General features: G+C 47.2%; 1 protein-coding gene across 4 annotated transcripts in view; it reads left to right on the forward strand.

The window, feature by feature from the left end:
• Positions 1-11,722, forward strand: part of EIF2B3 (eukaryotic translation initiation factor 2B subunit gamma) — a 137,802-nt gene extending 126,080 nt beyond the window's left edge. For 2 of the 4 annotated variants that reach the window (XM_001152272.7, XM_009456253.4), the window contains exons 11-12: positions 4,721-4,824; positions 11,495-11,722. In XM_001152272.7, the coding sequence (XP_001152272.1) occupies positions 4,721-4,824; positions 11,495-11,547 (157 nt within the window). In that variant the 3' untranslated portion in view covers positions 11,548-11,722. The remainder of the gene's footprint in view (positions 1-4,720; positions 4,825-11,494) is intronic. The other 2 variants (XM_054666414.2, XM_054666422.2) reach the window with 2 other exon arrangements.
• Positions 11,723-16,892: the final 5,170 nt, after the last annotated feature.

Raw genomic sequence — 16,892 nt, forward strand, 5'->3', positions numbered from 1 at the left:
TGAGTTCCCTTTCCTCCCTTGAAATAACTGAAGGAAGTCCTACCTAAAGCCAGAAGAGGAGCAAGAATTTGGAGGCACTCTTGCTTCTCAGTTAGCCTTCTTCCTCAGGTGATATGCCACAACATAGTATAGTGTGGTGTGTCTGGCCAAGCAGTGATCTTACTGTAGTACTCTGTTTTTCTCATGGCCTCCTTTCCACTGAAGCGTTACAGTTTTCAGAGTAATTTTGCAAAGCCTGCCTCCGTGCTTGAAATTTGAACCTACCAAGGAGAAATGAGGACCAAGTCTCCATTAGTCTTAGCCATCACTGAGCAGCGTCTTAGAGAACACAGCTAGACATTAGCACAGCGGAGTGCTTCGTGCCAACCTGAGAGTTAAAACTAGGATGCAGAAGCTGTAGTTCTAGTCTGGAACAAGCTCTTTTGTTGGACTATAGGAACTCACCTCTTCTCTCTCCTTAGGCACTAAACAGAAAAGACAGAGTCCTTGCTGCCAACTGGCAACCTAGAGAGGGTTTGTTTGATAAAGTCCTATGTTTCCATTCCCTGTAGCATGAACAGATACACTCCCAGTAAAGTCCTTGATCCTGGAGTTTCTTCTTGGATGGGGAAAAGCTGTGTTGGGTTGAAATTTTTCCAAAGTACCTCAGCCTTGCTATTGGAGGTGATTTGGGCTGCACAGTAATGCTGGGGAACAATTGAGAATACAAATGGTCAGAAAAGAGCTTCACAACCAGTAAGCTGTTGTCAGGTATTCATCTCAAAGCCTTCCACAGATCCACTTACCAGGAGCCTCAGGAGAGCCCACAGCTTTCCCTATCATACCTGCAGGCTCCACAGCAGTGGTTTATGTGTCTCAGAAAGAGCTACACATCAACTGGATGAGACAGACAATGTGGGAGGTTCCTGAAGACCCCAATCAGATCCACTAAGCCTAAGGAAAACCAGGCTGTTTATTGCTATGGAAATCTGACCTCAGTTATTCTTGTCTCTTCCTTCCAGAAATCTCTCCCACTTATATCCCAGATTCCAAAATAGACATTTAATTGTCTCTAATTATGGCTGCTTGAGTTCCTGTTGGCTATTTCTTGTCTGCTGACTATGTTTACCTCTTGCCTAGCTTCAGAGCATACATTCTTTGGCTCTTACGACTGAGTAGGAAGCATACCCCTACTACCACCTTGGAAAAAGAAATAAGACTTTTCCATGATAAACTAGTAGCCAACTGAAAGGCAGCTCTGTCCCAGGAGCCTCTGTATCTAAAGCTTTCTATACTTCCCTATTACCCCTTTTGGAGGAATTTTCCCCAAAAAGCAGGAACCAGCCTAACTGCTTACTGGACTGCTTTGCAAGTTAGGCAAGTTGGAAAGTTATGGAAGCTCTCTTAAAAGCCCACCCACTGAGTGTATCCCAAGTCTGCCAAAGGGCAAACTAGTGCTGTCTCTGCCCATCTCTAGCCTGCACCACAGAGGTGCTGTGGTTTTGGCCTTTTGCTACTTTCCAAAAGGCTTTAACCTCCTAGGAGAACAGAGATAAAGAAGACTCTGAAATGCCATAAAGTGCTAGTATTTCTTTTTGCATTTTACTAAGTTTTGGCATTTGGGAAGAATCTTTTTTAATGGTCTGTGTATCAGTGTTTTTAGTCCTTGGAATGTCCTCTTTCCCACCCCCTCATGCCTCTTGGGTTGGCAATTTTTCCTTAGTTTTGTTTTGTTAAAAGGGTGCTTACACCCTCTCTATCCTCCTCCTTCTTCCTTCCAGCTGCCCATTTTTTCTCTTCCCATTTCTGACTCGGGTACTGAATATCCCCTTGTTAGGAAAGAGCTTCTTCCACTGAGCCATATCAGCTCAGAATAAGGCAGTTCTAGGTCTCTTCTAGTCTTTTCTTAATTTCTTTGTATTGCATTATGATTAAATTATGGATTCTGAAGTCAGGCAGACCTAGATTTAAATCTGTTACTAGCAGTTATATGGTTTTGAGTGAATGGTTTAACTTCTCTAAATCTGTTACCTCATCTGCAAAATGTGGTTGCTCTTTTTTAGTGCATCAGAGATAAAAATAGTACTCCCAGAATCATCTAGGAGGGGTTTGCTTCTAGTTAAATACATTTAGCTGCTATCCAAGACCTACCAAAATAATTGATGGGGGGCCAGGACACTGAGGGTGGCATTATTTGTCATTGTTTACACTGCTCAGGTGATTTTCAGATGAAATTACTAGATTTGTTAGCCAGGCATGATGGCGCATGCCTATAGTCTCAGCTACTTGGGGGGCTGAAGCAGGAGGATCACTTGAGCCCCAGAGATGGAGGCTGCAGTGAGTCAAGATCACGCCACTGCACTCCAGCCTGGGTGACAAAGTGAGACCTTGTCTCAAAAAAAAGAAATTACTAGATTTGTGGCCAGGAGCGGTGGTCATGCCTGAATCCCAACACTTTGGGAGGCTGAGGCAGGCAGAGGTTTACTTGAGGCAGATCACGCCACCACACTCCAGTCTGGGGGACAGAGCAAGACTCCATCTCAAAAAAAAAAAGAAGGCTGGATCACCTGAGGTCAGGAGTTGGAGACCAGCCTGGCCAACATGACGAAACCCTGCCTCTACTAAAAATACAAAAAATGAGCCAGGTGTGGTGGCAGGCACCTGTAATCCCAGCTACTTGGGAGGCTGAGGCAGGAGAATTGCTTGAACCCGGGAGACAGAGGTTGCAGTGAACTGAGATCACGCCATTGCACTCCAGCCTGAGTGACAGAGCGAGACTCTTTGTAAAAGTCACTCCTATAATGTACAGAGAGTATTTATTTAGCACAATACCTGGCATAGAGTAGATGTACAATAAAGGTTAGTCATAAATTTCTTTTTTCTTTTCTTTTTTTTTTTTTGGAGATAGAGTTTTGCTCTTGTCGCCCAGGCTAGAGTGCAATGGTGCAATCTCGGCTCACTGCAACCTCCGCCTCCCAGGTTCAATTGATTCTCCTGCCTCAGCCTGCTGAGTAGCTGGGATCACAGGTGCGCACCGCCATGCTTGGCTAATTTTTGTATTTTTAGTAGAGGTGGGGTTTCACCATGTTGGCCATGGCTGGCCTCAAACTCCTGACCTCAGGTGATCCACCTGCCTTGGCCTCCCAAAGTGCCAGGATTACAGGCATGAGCCACCGCACCCAGCCAGGTTAGTCATAATTTTCTAAAGGACATTTCCTCCAACCTGGCATTCTTTAAGAGCCAAGAAGATGCTCCGTTTATGATAAGATCTCCCTCTATCACCCAGGCTAGAGTGCGGTGGTGCGATCACAGTTCACCGCAGCCTCTACCTCCTTTGCTTAAGCAATCCTCCTACTTCAGCCTCCTGAATAACTGGTACTACAGGCATGCACCACCATGCACAGCTAGCTTTTTTATTTTGTGTAGAGATAGAGTCTCACAATGCTGCCCAAGCTGGTCTTAAACTCCTGGGCCCAAGTGATCCTTCCACCTCGGCCTCCCAAAGTGCTGGTATTACAGGGGTGAGCCACCACACGTGGCCTAGGAGAATGCTTTTTAAATACATTTAAATGCCGTGAGCAAGTGGCGCTGCTCTTGGTGTATGCTTTAGGGTCTGGAGTCGTCTTTTATGTGGAATAGACTTGGCTTTTAAAAAATCCTTTTTAGCCAGGCATAGTAATGGACACTTGTAGTCCCAGAGACTTGGGAGGCTGAAGCAGGAGAATTGCTTGAGCTCAAATTTGAGGCCAGCCTGGGCAACATAATGATACCTTATCTCTGAAAAAATTGTTTAGGCCAGGCGCGGTGGCTCACTCCTGTAATCCCAGCACATTGGGAAGCCAAGGCGGGTGGATCACTTGAGGCCAGGAGTTCAAGACCATCCTGGCCAGCATGGTGAAACCCTATCTGTACTAAAAATACAAAAATTAGCCAGGTGTGGTGGCTCTGTAGTCCCAGCTACTTGGGAGGCTGAGGCAGGAGAATTGCTTGAACCCAGGAGTTGGAGGCTGTAGTGAGCCAAGATCATGCCACTACACTCCAGCCTGGGTAATCCGAGACCCTATCTCAAAGAAAAAAAAATTTTTTTGAATGAGTATGGCTTTGCTTAACCAGAGTCTGTGGTGAGAATGTGGGGAGCCCATTGTTTCCAGAGTTGATCTCCTAGGAGGATTTGTGATTTCTGAGCCTCAAATGAAATTTGGTATATATTCCCAGATGAGAAGCAGCAGTGATGGGTCAGCCTAAGGACCAGCCCCAGACCAAAGAACAGATTGGATGGAATTTAGACCTCTAGGTTCTGGGATCCTAAAGAACTGAAGTAATTAGCCAGACATGGTGGTGTGCACCTGTAGTCCCAGCTACAGGTTGAGGTGGGAGGATCACTTGAACCCAGGAGTTTTAGAGGCTGCAGTGAGCTATGATCACACCACTGCACTCCAGTCCCAGGGCCACAGTGAGATCCTGTCTCAAAAAAAAAAAAAAAGGAACTGAAGTCAGAATATCTTCTTTTCAGGCCTTAGAGAAAGATCGTTATGAGCATAGTCCCAAATCTGGATTTCTCTGAAGCCAGGTCCTCCCTTGGCTTACCATTCTGTCTTCCACTGATAACTTGAGGTGCGTAGCCATTAACTAGACTGCCCAGCTGTTCCTGGCCTAGGGAGGAGCCAGAACCCCCAACCAATAGTAATGAGGATGGTGATGTGAGCCCTGGGTCCTCCCTAACTTGGCTACTGTGTTACAGAAGCAATATCCAAGGCAGTGTCATCTGCAACAATGCTGTGATCGAGAAGGGTGCAGACATCAAGGACTGCTTGATTGGAAGTGGCCAGAGGATTGAAGCCAAAGGTAAAACAGATTACAATCACGGATTCCATTTTTACTTCTCACACCAGCACTGATAATGCCAAAGGCTGGTGAGGATGTGGGAAACAAACACATACGTACACTGCGGGCAAGAACATAAATTGATAAAGCCGTCTTTGGAGAGCAGTTGACATCACTGTCATTTTTTTTTTTTTTTCGGAGTTTCACTCTTGTTGCCCAGGCTAGTGTGCAATGGTGCAATCTCAGCTCACTGAAACCTCCGCCTCCTGGGTTCAAGCGATTCTTCTGCCTCAGTCTCCTGAGTCGCTGGAATTACAGGCATGTGCCACCACGCCCGGCTAATTTTTTGTATTTTTAGTAGAGATGGCGTTTCTCCATGTTGGTCAGGCTGGTTGTGAACTCCCGACCTCAGGAGATCTGCCCACCTCAGCCTCCCAAAGTGCTGGGATTACAGGCGTGAGCCACCGCTCCTGGCATCACTGTCAAATTTTTTTACTTTAACAGTTTCATTTCTAGAAATTAATCTTATAGATAAGCTTATACATGTATGCACCCTTAATCTCAAAACCTTGAAAACATACCAATAGATCTAATGGCCCAGGTTGGCACCAATACTGTACAGTGATTCTTGAAGCCTAGGCACAGTGGCTCATGCCAATAATCCTAACACTTTGGGAGGCTGAAGTGTGAGGATCGCTTGAGCCTAGACAACATAGCAGGAACCCATCTCTACAAAAAAATTAAAAATTAGCCAGGCACAGTGGCACACACGTGTTATCCCAGCTACTCAAGAGGCTGAGGCAGGAGGATTGCTTGAGCCTGAGAGGTCAAGGCTGCAGTGAGCCGAGATCGCACCACTGCACTCTAGCCTGGGTGACAGAGGGAGACCCTGTCTTAAAAATAATAATAAAAATTAAAATGACTGATTGCTTTTGGTATTATTCCTAAACCTAAAATAAGGTGGGGAGGGGAGTTGCTGAAGGAATTAACCCCACCAACTCTGTAGACGCCACATCATTTCCTTCTTCAGTTTCTTCCCCCTTCCCTTTTTAAAAGTCATATGCCTTCCTTTTGGGCTTTAGAATCAAACAGACCTCGGTTCACATCTCAACTCAACTTAGTGGCTGTGCACCAAGTTAAATTTTTAATCATTAAGCCCTCAGATTTTCCTTTTTTTTTTATTTTAATTTTTGAGACAGAGTCTTCCTCTGTCGCCTAGGCTGGAGTACAGTAGTGCTATCTCAGCTCACTGCAGCCTCCTCCTGCTGGATCCAGGTGATTCTTGTGCCTCAGCCTCCCGGGCAGCTGAGACTACAGGGGAACACCACCACCCTTGGCTAATTTTTGTGTTTTTTTGCAATGTCACCCAGGCTGGTCTTGAACTCCTGGCCTCAAGCAAGCCACCCACCTCACTCTCCCAAAGTGCTGAGATTACAGGTATGAGCCACTGCGCCCAGCCCCAGATTTTCTTAATTAGACAATTGGGACAATAATAGCTACCTTGGAGAATTGTGAGAATTACATATAATTAAATGACAGGTGTATGCACTACTCCTTGAGTGTACCAAAAGACTTAGAATTCCTCATACATACCGTGCCATTATACCTCTCCATGGCTTTTACATGTGCTCTCTCTAGATTTCCTCTCTTGAAGACTCCGACCAAGTGTTTTCTCCTTTGTAGAACCTTCTCTGCCTCTTCCCATGACTCCCCATAGCAGAACTACACATTCCTTCCACTGTGTCCTTGAGCTTTGCCACACCTTTATTAAAGTATGTTTCACAAGCCATGGCAATTATCCATGAATCAGCCTTCCCTATTAGGATCCTCAAGGTCAGCTGGGCATGATGGCTCACACCTGTAATCCTAGCACTTTGGGAGGCTGAAGTGGGCGGATCACCTGAGGTCAGGAGTTCGAAACCAGCCTGACCAACATGGTGAAACCCCGTCTCTACTAAAAATACAAAAAGTAGCCGAGTGTGGTAGTGCATGCCTGTAATCCCAGCTACCTGGGAGGCTGAGGCAGGAGAATTGCTGGAACCCAGGAGGCAGAGGCTGCAGTGAGCTGAGACTGCACCACTGCACTCCAGTGTGGGTGACAGAGCAAGACTCCATCTCAAAAAAAAAAAAAAAGATCCTCAAGGTCGATTGTCTCATAACTATATGCATCCCTAGCTCTCAGAACAGGTCCTGATTTATGGTAAATGCTCAGAAGGGGAAAAGAGTGAATGAATGAATGTTGGATCCATGAAACATATTTTGGGGGATTTCAGGGTATAAAGTTAGGGTTCCAAGAAAGGCCTCTGTTGCAATCATCATGAGATGGGCTTCATAAACTCCTGGGCTTTCTGGCTTTAATTAACACTATGTGTCCACCTTTTAGCAAGGAGACCCTTTAATGGTCCTGCTGAAGGAGGGCTGGCCAGGGAAGTCATCTTGTCTGGGCTCTAAACTGGACAACCCCACCACTTCCTTCTCTCTGTCCTCTGCTGGAAGGACCAGTGCATCCAGCACAGTGGTCAGTGCCCTCCTGCCACAGGAACTCCCTGGCCAGTTGCCTTTTTCCACTATTACTTCTTTTTTTTTTTTTTTTTGAGACTGAGCCATATGGTGAAAGCAAACTCCTAACCATCAGTGCAGCACTCAAGACTTGTTACTATAGGTGACCTAGGCAAACACCAACAACTCACATCCTTACCAGCAAAGAGCTCAATAGATGGCAAAGTCTTCCGTCAGTCTTCCTCACATGAAGGGGTTTCAGGAAAAAACATTCATCCTAAGAAATAATGCAGTCTCAGCCGGATGCGGTGGCTCATGCCTGTAATCCCAGCACTTTGGGAGTCTGAGGCTGGTGGATCACCTGTGGTCGAGAGTTTGAGACCAGCCTGACCAACATGGAGAAACCCCATCTCTACTAAAAATACAAAAAATTAGCTGGGCGTGGTAGCGCATGCCTGTAATCCCAGCTACTTGGGAGGCTGAGGCAGAAGAATTGCCTGTACCTGGAAGGCAGAGGTTGTGGTGAGCTGAGATCGCGCCATCACACTCCAGCTTGGGCAACAAGAGCGAAACTCCATCTCAAAAAAAAAAAAGACATAATGCAGTCTGCTCTCCAAATTCTAATCATTTTCATGCTCCAGAGTCACCACATCCATAGCAGTCTTTTTCCCCAAAAGTATGGCTCATAACTCAGTGTAGGCCTCCCTACCCTCTTCTAGCACCAACAAGAAAACAAGCCATTTTATAACAACTCTGACTTTTCTCACCCCATCCCAATACTCTCATTGGTTATCTCTGGCAAAAATACTGGCAGCCAAATTTGACCTTCTCAAGCAGTAGAATGGCTACAGCTAACAGTCAAAACCTAAAAAATGGCCGGGTACAGAGGTGGTAGCTCACGCCTGTAATCCCAGCACTTTGGGAGACCAAGGCGAGTGGATCACTTGAGGTCAAGAGTTCGAGACCAGCCCAGCCAACATGGTGAAACCTCATCTCTACTAAAAATACAAAAATTAGCTGTGCGTGATGGCACACACTTGTAATCCCAGCTACTTGGGAGGCTGAGGCAGGAGAATCACTTGAACCTGGGAGGCGGAGGTTGCAGTGAGCAGAGATCATACCACTGCACTCCAGCCTGGGCGACAGAGCAAGACTCCATTCAAAAACAAACAAACAAAAAAAAACACTAACTGCTAAAAGCATGCTTCATCTGAGTCTCTTCTTACAGTCAGTGACAGAACTTGGATCTCTTCCCTATGGCCAGAGTGATCAGTTCTTTGACCATGAAAGTAGACCTGGTATAGGTCAGGCTGTTGATGTATACTTGACACAGGTCAAATCCTCCTGGCCAGCAGGAAGCCTTCCCAGTTCTCAACAGTGCACCTTTTATTTGTGATGTTTTTCCCTTCTATCCCATTGCTATTTTCCCAACTTATCATCTTCCCTTGTATTTTTCCCCTTGGGATCTTTCCCAACCTGATTCCAGCCCAAAGATTTTCCAGTGTATTTACTGGACCCTACTCCCATCCCTGACCAAGCATCACTAGCTTTGCTTAGTTTTTTGTTTTTTTGAGACAGGGTCTTGCTGTGTCACCCAGGCTGAAGTGTAGGTGGCACAGTCACAGCTCACTGTAGCCTTGACCTCCTGGGCTCAAGCGACCTCCCTCCCCGGCCCCTGAGTAGCTGAGACCACAGGCATATGCCACCACATCCAGCTAATATTTTTATTTTTTGTAGAGATGGTGTCTAACTATTGCCCAGGCTGGTCTCAAACTCCTGAACTGAGGCAATCCACCCACCTTGGCCTCCCGAAGTGCTGGATTGCAGGAGCGAGCCACCACGCCCGGCCTAGTTCTGCTTGTTGTGCCTCCACAGGTTTCCTCCAACTTACTGAATCGCCATGAAAATACATCAACCCCAACATGCCAGATATAGTCTCTGTTCCCTGGCTCCCCCTGCCCCTTCCAGGCTATTGGCTCACTGCCTCCTTTCTATAGTTCTTTTTCCTTGAAAGTTTTCTATAGCTCTTCTTACCTTTCACCACATCATTGGTCAGCTTCCAGGGTACTTCCCTACATTTATTAAGAGCTTTAGCCTATGGTTCACAGTCTTCCTCTCCTCTCCCTCACTTGTCCATAACATCTTGGACAACTTAAACATATTCATCAGTAAACTGTCCAGCTCTCCGGCTTCATGATTCCCTGAACTTCTCTACCAACCTTCATCTGCATTCAGCTTTAGCTCTCCAGTTATATGACCATATCCTATCTTAGTCATTACCCAAAACCTCTAAAATCATCATGTGGCAGTAGCTATGCTAGACACTGGGGATATAATCATAACTACACTGTTCCATCCCTCCTCTCAATGTTCTTGGTTTTTTTTTTTTTTTTTTTTTTTTGAGACAGAGTTTCACTCTTGTTGCCCAGGCTGGAGTGTAATGGTGCGATCTCGGCTCACCGCAACTTCCACCTCTTGGGTTCAAGCAATTCTGCTGCCTCAGCCTCCCGAGTAGCTGGGATTACAGGCATGCGCCACCATGCCTGGCTAATTTTGTATTTTTAGTAGAGATGGGGTTTCATCATGTTGGCCAGGCTGGTCTTGAACTCCCGACCTCAGGTGATCTACCTGCTTCGGCCTCCCAAACTGCTGGGATTAGAGGCATGAGGCACCGCACCCAGCGCCCTCAATGTTCTTATAGTGAAGTAGAGGAGAGTGGTATAATGATGTAGGAATAGAGATATATATTAGGTACAGTGGTTTCACAAAGCAGGAAATGGACAGTGCAAAAGGGAAGGCATCGCATATTAGAGGTGCTACGTTAGGGCACATAGGGTAGTAAGAGTGCAACAGGAAAAAATGGAGGGGGAAGCATTCTAGGCAGAGGGTTGTGCCAAAGTTCAAAGGTATAAAACAGGGCCAAGTGCGGTGGCTCACGCCTGTAATCCAGCACTTTGGGAGGCCAAGGCAGGGCAGATCACTTGAGCCCAGGAGTTCCAGACCAGCCTGGCCAACATGGTGAAACCCCATCTCTACTAAAAATACAAAAAAAAAAAAAAAAAATTAGCCATGTGTGGCGTCATATGCCTGTAGTCCCAGCTACTGGGGAGGCTGAGGCGGGATAATCACTTGAACCCAGGAGGCGGAGGTTGCAGTGAGCCAAGATTGCGCCACTGCACTCCAGCCTGGGTAACAAAGCAAGACTCCATCTCAAAAAAAAAAAAAGGGATTAAAACAGTATGGCTTACTGGTAAAATGGAGAATAGTGGGAAATGAAGCTGGAGAGGTAGGCAAAGATGTCATGGAGGGCCTTATGGGTTTGACCTTTATAGAAATAATAATAGCCACAACTTACTGAGCATTCACTTACCTTTAACTCATTGAATTCTCACAACAACCCTATGCAGTAGGTGTCATTATTTCCATATTATATATGAGGTATTGCCCTTTCTTATCTCCGTTTATCCTTTTAGCCTCATTTCTTACCCTTATCCCCTCATTTCCTATTCTCTGGCCACACCACAGTATTTCCGGGTCCCCTTTCTCCCATCTCACTGTCTTTGCCCTTGCTGTTCTAACAGCCTAGAATCCTTTCCATCACTGCCTGAAGAAACTATTCACCCTTTAAGACCCAGTTTCAGTTCTCCTATTTAAAGCCTCACCACAGCCAGGTATATAGACAGTTGGTCCCATCCTCCTGCATAGGAAGGTGCTCTCTCTCTCATATCCCTATTTCCAAGAGCTTCTCAAGAACACAGCCACAATAGTAGAGAAATAAATTTTTGTGAACACAGAATTAGAAGCAGTTGGGTTTGGCTGGGCATGGTGGCTCATACCTGTAATCCCAGCACTTTGGGAGGCTGAGGCTGGCAGATCACCTGAGGTTAGGAGTTCGAGACCAGCCTGGCCAACACGGTGAAACCCCATCTCTACTAAAAATACAAAAATTAGCCAGGCGTGGTGGCGGGCGCCTGTAATCCCAGCTACTCAGGAGGCTGAGGCAGGAGAATCGCATGAACCTGGGAGATGGAGGTTGCAGTAAGCCGAGATTGTGCCACTGCACTCCAGCCTGGGTGACAAGAGTGAAACTCGGTCTCAAAAAAAAAAAAAAAAAAAAAAAAAAAAAGCAGTTGGGTTCGAAATGTCATCTTGCTGCCAGTTCTCAGAAAACTTTTTTCCTTTTCTTTTGTAGCTAAACGAGTGAACGAGGTGATCGTGGGGAATGACCAGCTCATGGAGATCTGAGTTCTGAGCAAGTCAGACTCCTTCCTTTTGGCCTCCAAAGCCACAGATGTTGGCCGGCCCACCTGTTTAACTCTGTATTTATTTCCCAATAAAGAAGGGCTTCCAAAGGCATGCTGGAGACTTGTGGAGCAGTCCCAAGCTCCATGTCAGGTGGGCTCCAGGTGTACACAGTGTATGTTCATGTGTCATGTGGTAAAGATCATCTGGAGCAAGTGTGTGGGACAGGACAGATACAGTGGCCTAACTCTTGTGTGCCAAGATGTATCGGTGGGGCAGCAGCTGTCCAATGTAAAGCTCCTAGGAAGGCTACTTTCTGACTGGCTGACCCAACCCAGTCCTGAAAGTATCCCTCACCTAAAAGGACCTGGGAGTACTTCAGTCCCTTATCCTAATCAGCCTTTCTAGACCCATAGGCCTAGCTGCTGGCAGTGCCACGCCTGAGCATCAGCCCAGGACTCTGCTCCCATACCTACCATACAGATTCCCAGCCCGTTCCCCCACCTCACCCACAGCCCCTTCCCCCACCTCACCCACAGCCCCACCCTCCATGCTCACCATTCACTCCCTCTCCTCCCAGCCTCTAGCCATTTTCCCTAGTTCAACTAATATCCCTTGGAGACTGAACAGAAGCAGGGGCAGCCCCTGCCTAGCCAACAAGCCTATTCCCACAGGTTCTAGTGGAGATAAGAACATGAAGAGCCATGGTCTGAGCCAAGCCAGACCCCGCTGCACCTCACCTCACTGAGGTTTGCCCAACCTGGGAAGGAAGAGCCAGGAACCTGTATCATGGCTTGAAATTCCTTCTGACTCTCCTCCAGCTGCACTCCTTTATATCCTAATTCTGCAGACTCTCCTGCTTCAGATAATTGAGTAATGAAATTTCCATATTCACAGCCCTTCTAGAGGCCTATCCACCTTCCCTCCACCACCCCTGCTCCCAAACACACATTCACTCTGCTCTCTCCCTGCATTGCTTTTACAGCCTGCAGGTGTTTGGTGGAAGATAAAAGTGGTTCCTGGGGTGAGATTTCACCTCCTAGAATTATCAAAGTAAAGGCTTCTCTTGATGTCTTCACTGTGGGTGGCAGTAATTAGAAAGAATTATTTGAAATACTGGTTTCTGCATTGCTTCAAAAACCTCAAGGCTCTCAAGTTTACTTGAGTAATCTTGCCTATCTTAGTCATAGAACTTGTGAGAGACTCCGTGAGTATTTCTACCCTGGGGCATCTCCACCTCTGTCAGCCTTCTTGAGAGCCCTGGCGCTCCCACTGGTCAGAACAAGGCTCCTGAAAGTTTGCCCTAATCAGGCAGGAGCTGAAATGGCCCGGCAGAAGTGGTTGAAACCAATAGGGCTGAGGGGGATGTGGGGATAAAGAGCTGTGGTGGTGCCCAACATGGTCCCCTTTGGAACTGAAATTAAATTGGTGGGGCCTAGATGGTGCTGGAGACAGAGTCCTGGCCTGGGTGGAAGAAAATCTGTCCTCTGTAATGTTGTTTGGTTTGGGTCAAATCACTCTCTCCTCTCTGACCTTGAGTGTTTCCATCTGCAAAATGAGAAAGTTCGACTGTTTGAATGTTAAAGGCCCTTCTGTTTCTCAGGTTTTGTCCTCTTTCCCAGAGCTTTCTTCCCCTTAGGGTCTCCCAAGGAGCCAGAAGATTGCTCCTTGATCAGAGAAAAGGGTTGGGAGGGAAAGTGCGGTGCAGGAGTAAAGGGCATTGATTAAACTGTCTCAGAGCCCTCCTATATACCCTTTCCTGTCCTTCCCCATGGAGCCCTTAGAACCCTGACAGTGAGATAGAGGAAAAACCTCTCCTGTGCCTTCCCTTTGCACAAGTCCATGGAACGGCCTCTGCATCAAGGAAAGGAAGGAGCTGGAGAAAACAAAAGGTAAAAGCTTTCCCAGAGGAAGGTGTTGTTGAGTTTGAGTCCCAGCTGGGAGCAGCCCCCAGCTCAGGACACTGCTGCTATTGTCTGACAGTTCCAGGACTGGCTGGGTGCCCAAGATGCTTTGATTTTTCTTCTCTTTGCCCTGTTTGTCTGCCAGAAGGCAGGGACAGTTTTTGTTTTCTTTTGGTAGCAGCTACAGAGGGGTTGAGTATGTCTGAAACATAGTGAGCAACTGAATGTCCACTGGCCGGCCACCTCTCCATGGACAGAAATCAGAAAAGCAAGGCAGGCAGAAGAGTTAATAGGGTCTGCCCTGCCTCTCCCAGTGATGCTCAATGAGGGAAGTGGAGGAAGAGGAGAAAGGGGACCTCGAATGCCGAATCAGGGAGGACCCTGGGGATGTGCTGAGGAACAGGGTTCCGGGAGCTTGCCGGGTCAGACAAAACTTGACAGCTGCTATTCCAGGAATCCATCCCCCAGTTACAATTCATCCTTGCCTGCTGGCAAGAGTTCCTTGAGCCGAGAAGACTGCCACTACCCAGGATGATTGCATCAGGGGCCTTCTGCCATGGATAAATGGGGAGCTGCTACATTGGTTCTTAGCCTCTCTCCTTTCCCCATACTTGAAGTGAGGGGCCATAAGCTCCTGTGAGCCTATAAGACTGCCAAGATTGCCCTCCAAGCTGTTCCCCAAGGCCAAAGGTCGAACTTCTTCCCAGTTCTTCACTACTTTACTATTACCATCCCACTTCCATACTCAGTGGAGAGAGGGAAATTGTGTTTAGCTGTAGCCCCAACAGGAATCTAGGGCCTGCATGGCCTAGTTGAGAAGTTGTTTCTATTTCCAGAGAATTGCAGGGGATACACTTTCTTTATCCACAGCTATCCCTACTCCTAAGGAGGTACATAAACCAGGCCTTTGTATGCAGCTTTCTAAATAGTTAAATGTGTCTGAGGAAAGGGGAGGCCCATGGAAAGGACCACCCAGACAGAAAGTCTAGAAAGCTCTGCTCTAATGAAGCTGACCCAGAGGGAGAGAGACTGGGCAGGAGAACACATTCTACTGGAAGCCAGTATGACCTGTCCTTGGCCTGAGCCATCTGCCACTACCCAGGATGATTGCATCGGGGCCTTTCTGCCATGGATAAATAGAGAGAGGCTGCATTTGTTCTTAGCCTGTCTCCTTCCCCCACACTTAAAGTGAAGGACCATTCCCTAATCTCTGGCTGCAGCCCTGGCACCAAATACTTGATAGGTACGCCAGGCGCGGTGGCTCACGCCTGCAATCCCTGCACTTTGGGAGGCCAAGGTGGGTGGATCACCTGAGGTCAGGAGTTCAAGACCAGCCTGGCCAACATGATGAAACCCCATCCCTACTAAAAATACAAAAAGTTAGCCCGACGTGGTGGCGGGCGCCTGTAATCCCAGCTATTCAGGAGGCTGAGGCAGGAGAATCGCTTGAACCCAGGAGGTGAAGGTTACAGTTAGCCAAGATCGCACCACTGCACTCCAGCCTGAGCAACAAGAGCAAAACTCCATCTCAAACAAACAAATACTTGATAGGTGCTATTGGCCTCAACCTGCCCACAGGGAAGGAGCATACATACCCAGGCTTGGCCCCTAAATATAACAGGTGGTGATGGGGCTGCCCAGGACCCCCACTTCCCTCCTCCACATCTCAGGGTCATTGACTCTGCTTGGCCTAGATAACAGAAGCAGCTGAAAGCTGGTGAGTGAGAAGCTTAGAGGAATGCCAGAGAAAGCAAGCCTGCCTTGCCTTCACCATGAATTAACTCCCACATGAACCCACCCCTGAAACCAGACTGGTCACTTTACCCAGCACTGTGTGTATGTGAGTGTGGGCTGCCTCACTTTTCCTGGCACTGTTCCTCAGCCATATGTATTATCTCATTTAATCCTTAAGTTAATGTCAGAGATTATGTGACTTCCCCAAGATCTCACAACCAGCAAATGAAAGATCCAGACCATGAGCCATTCCTTTTCCTTTTAGATTCTGTCATCCTCCCGCCTCTCCCATCCAGTTCCTTTCACTTCTGGAAACATCCCTGAGTACCCCCAACTCAGTGGTTTCCCCTGTGGTCTCTGTGCTCCCCCTCAGGCTATGAACTTCTAAAAAGCAGGTACCCTGCAACACCAGAACCCAGCAAAGGAATGGACACATAAGAGATCCCAAGGCCGGGCGCGGTGGCTCACGCCTGTAATCCCAGCACTTTGGGAGGCCGAGGCAGGTGGATTGCCTGAGCTCAGAGTTCAAAACCAGCCTGGGCAAAACGGTGAAACTCTGTCTCTACTAAAATACAAAAAAATTAGCCAGGCGTGGTGTCACGCGCCTGTGGTCCCAGCTACTCGGGAGGCTGAGATGGGAGGATCACTTGAGCCTGGGCGGTAGAGGCTGCAGTGCACCAAGATCATGCCACTGCACTGCAGCCTGGGTGACAGAATGAGACCCTGTCTCATTGAAAAAATTTAAAAAAAGGAGATCCCAAGACGTTTGTTTCATGAGTCAGTAATGAGATTTAATTAGATTGCTTTTATCCTGTTATTTGGAGAATATCTCTAGTTTAGGCCCAAAACACGTACCCAGGACCAGTGGAAGTGACAGTGAAACAAGCTGTTCTATCATAAAGGAGGCTGCTTGCAGAAAGAGAAGAGAAGCCTCTTTATCCCTTCCTATTCCTGGGGTCTATGGCTTTGGCTCTGGCTGAGCTTAGCTGGGCTCAAGAAACCATTTTGTTTGGGAGAAGACAGGTCATTTTGTAGCTTGGAGCAGCCAGACAGCACTAGGCCCTAGGTTGGAAAGGCTGGAAACTGTAGACCCATTTCTTCCATCCTAGTCTTTGAACTATAAGGCAAGAGGTTTCCTTAATAGACAGGCTTGGCCTTGGAAGCATCCATAGAAATGGTGGACTTTGTCACAATTGTTAGCAGTGATGGGCCTATGATGAAAGCAGAGTCCCAAGGCCCAAGTGGTTACAAATCTATTTATCCATGGACCTTATGTCTTGCAGAGTCTGGTAAAAAGGAAGGAGATTAAGACCTACTTAAAGCATAGCATCGGGAGTTGTACTCCTGATGACAACCAGTGCTGAGTCCAGGCCACTCCCTGTCTTCAGCTGTTGCCCCAGGAGCAAACTAGGGGCCCATACAGACTAAGTTAGAGGCTGTTTCTATTTCAGAGACTTGCTAGGGGTACAGTTCTTTTTAACCTTAAATTTTTTATGTTATCATTATTATTGTTTTTTTTTTTTTTTTTGAGACGGAGTCTCGCTCTGTCGCCCAGGCTGGAGTGCAATGGCACAATCACAGCTCGCTGCAGCCTCTATCAACTCTCCTGCCTCAGCCTCCCAAGTAGCTGGGACTACAGGTGTGCACCACCACACCCAGCTAATTTTTTATTTTTTGTAGAGATGGGGTCTCACTATGTTGCCAGGGCTT

The sequence above is a fragment of the Pan troglodytes genome, chromosome 1, assembly GCF_028858775.2.
Source record: "Pan troglodytes isolate AG18354 chromosome 1, NHGRI_mPanTro3-v2.0_pri, whole genome shotgun sequence".
Classification (NCBI taxonomy): Eukaryota; Metazoa; Chordata; class Mammalia; order Primates; family Hominidae; genus Pan; species Pan troglodytes.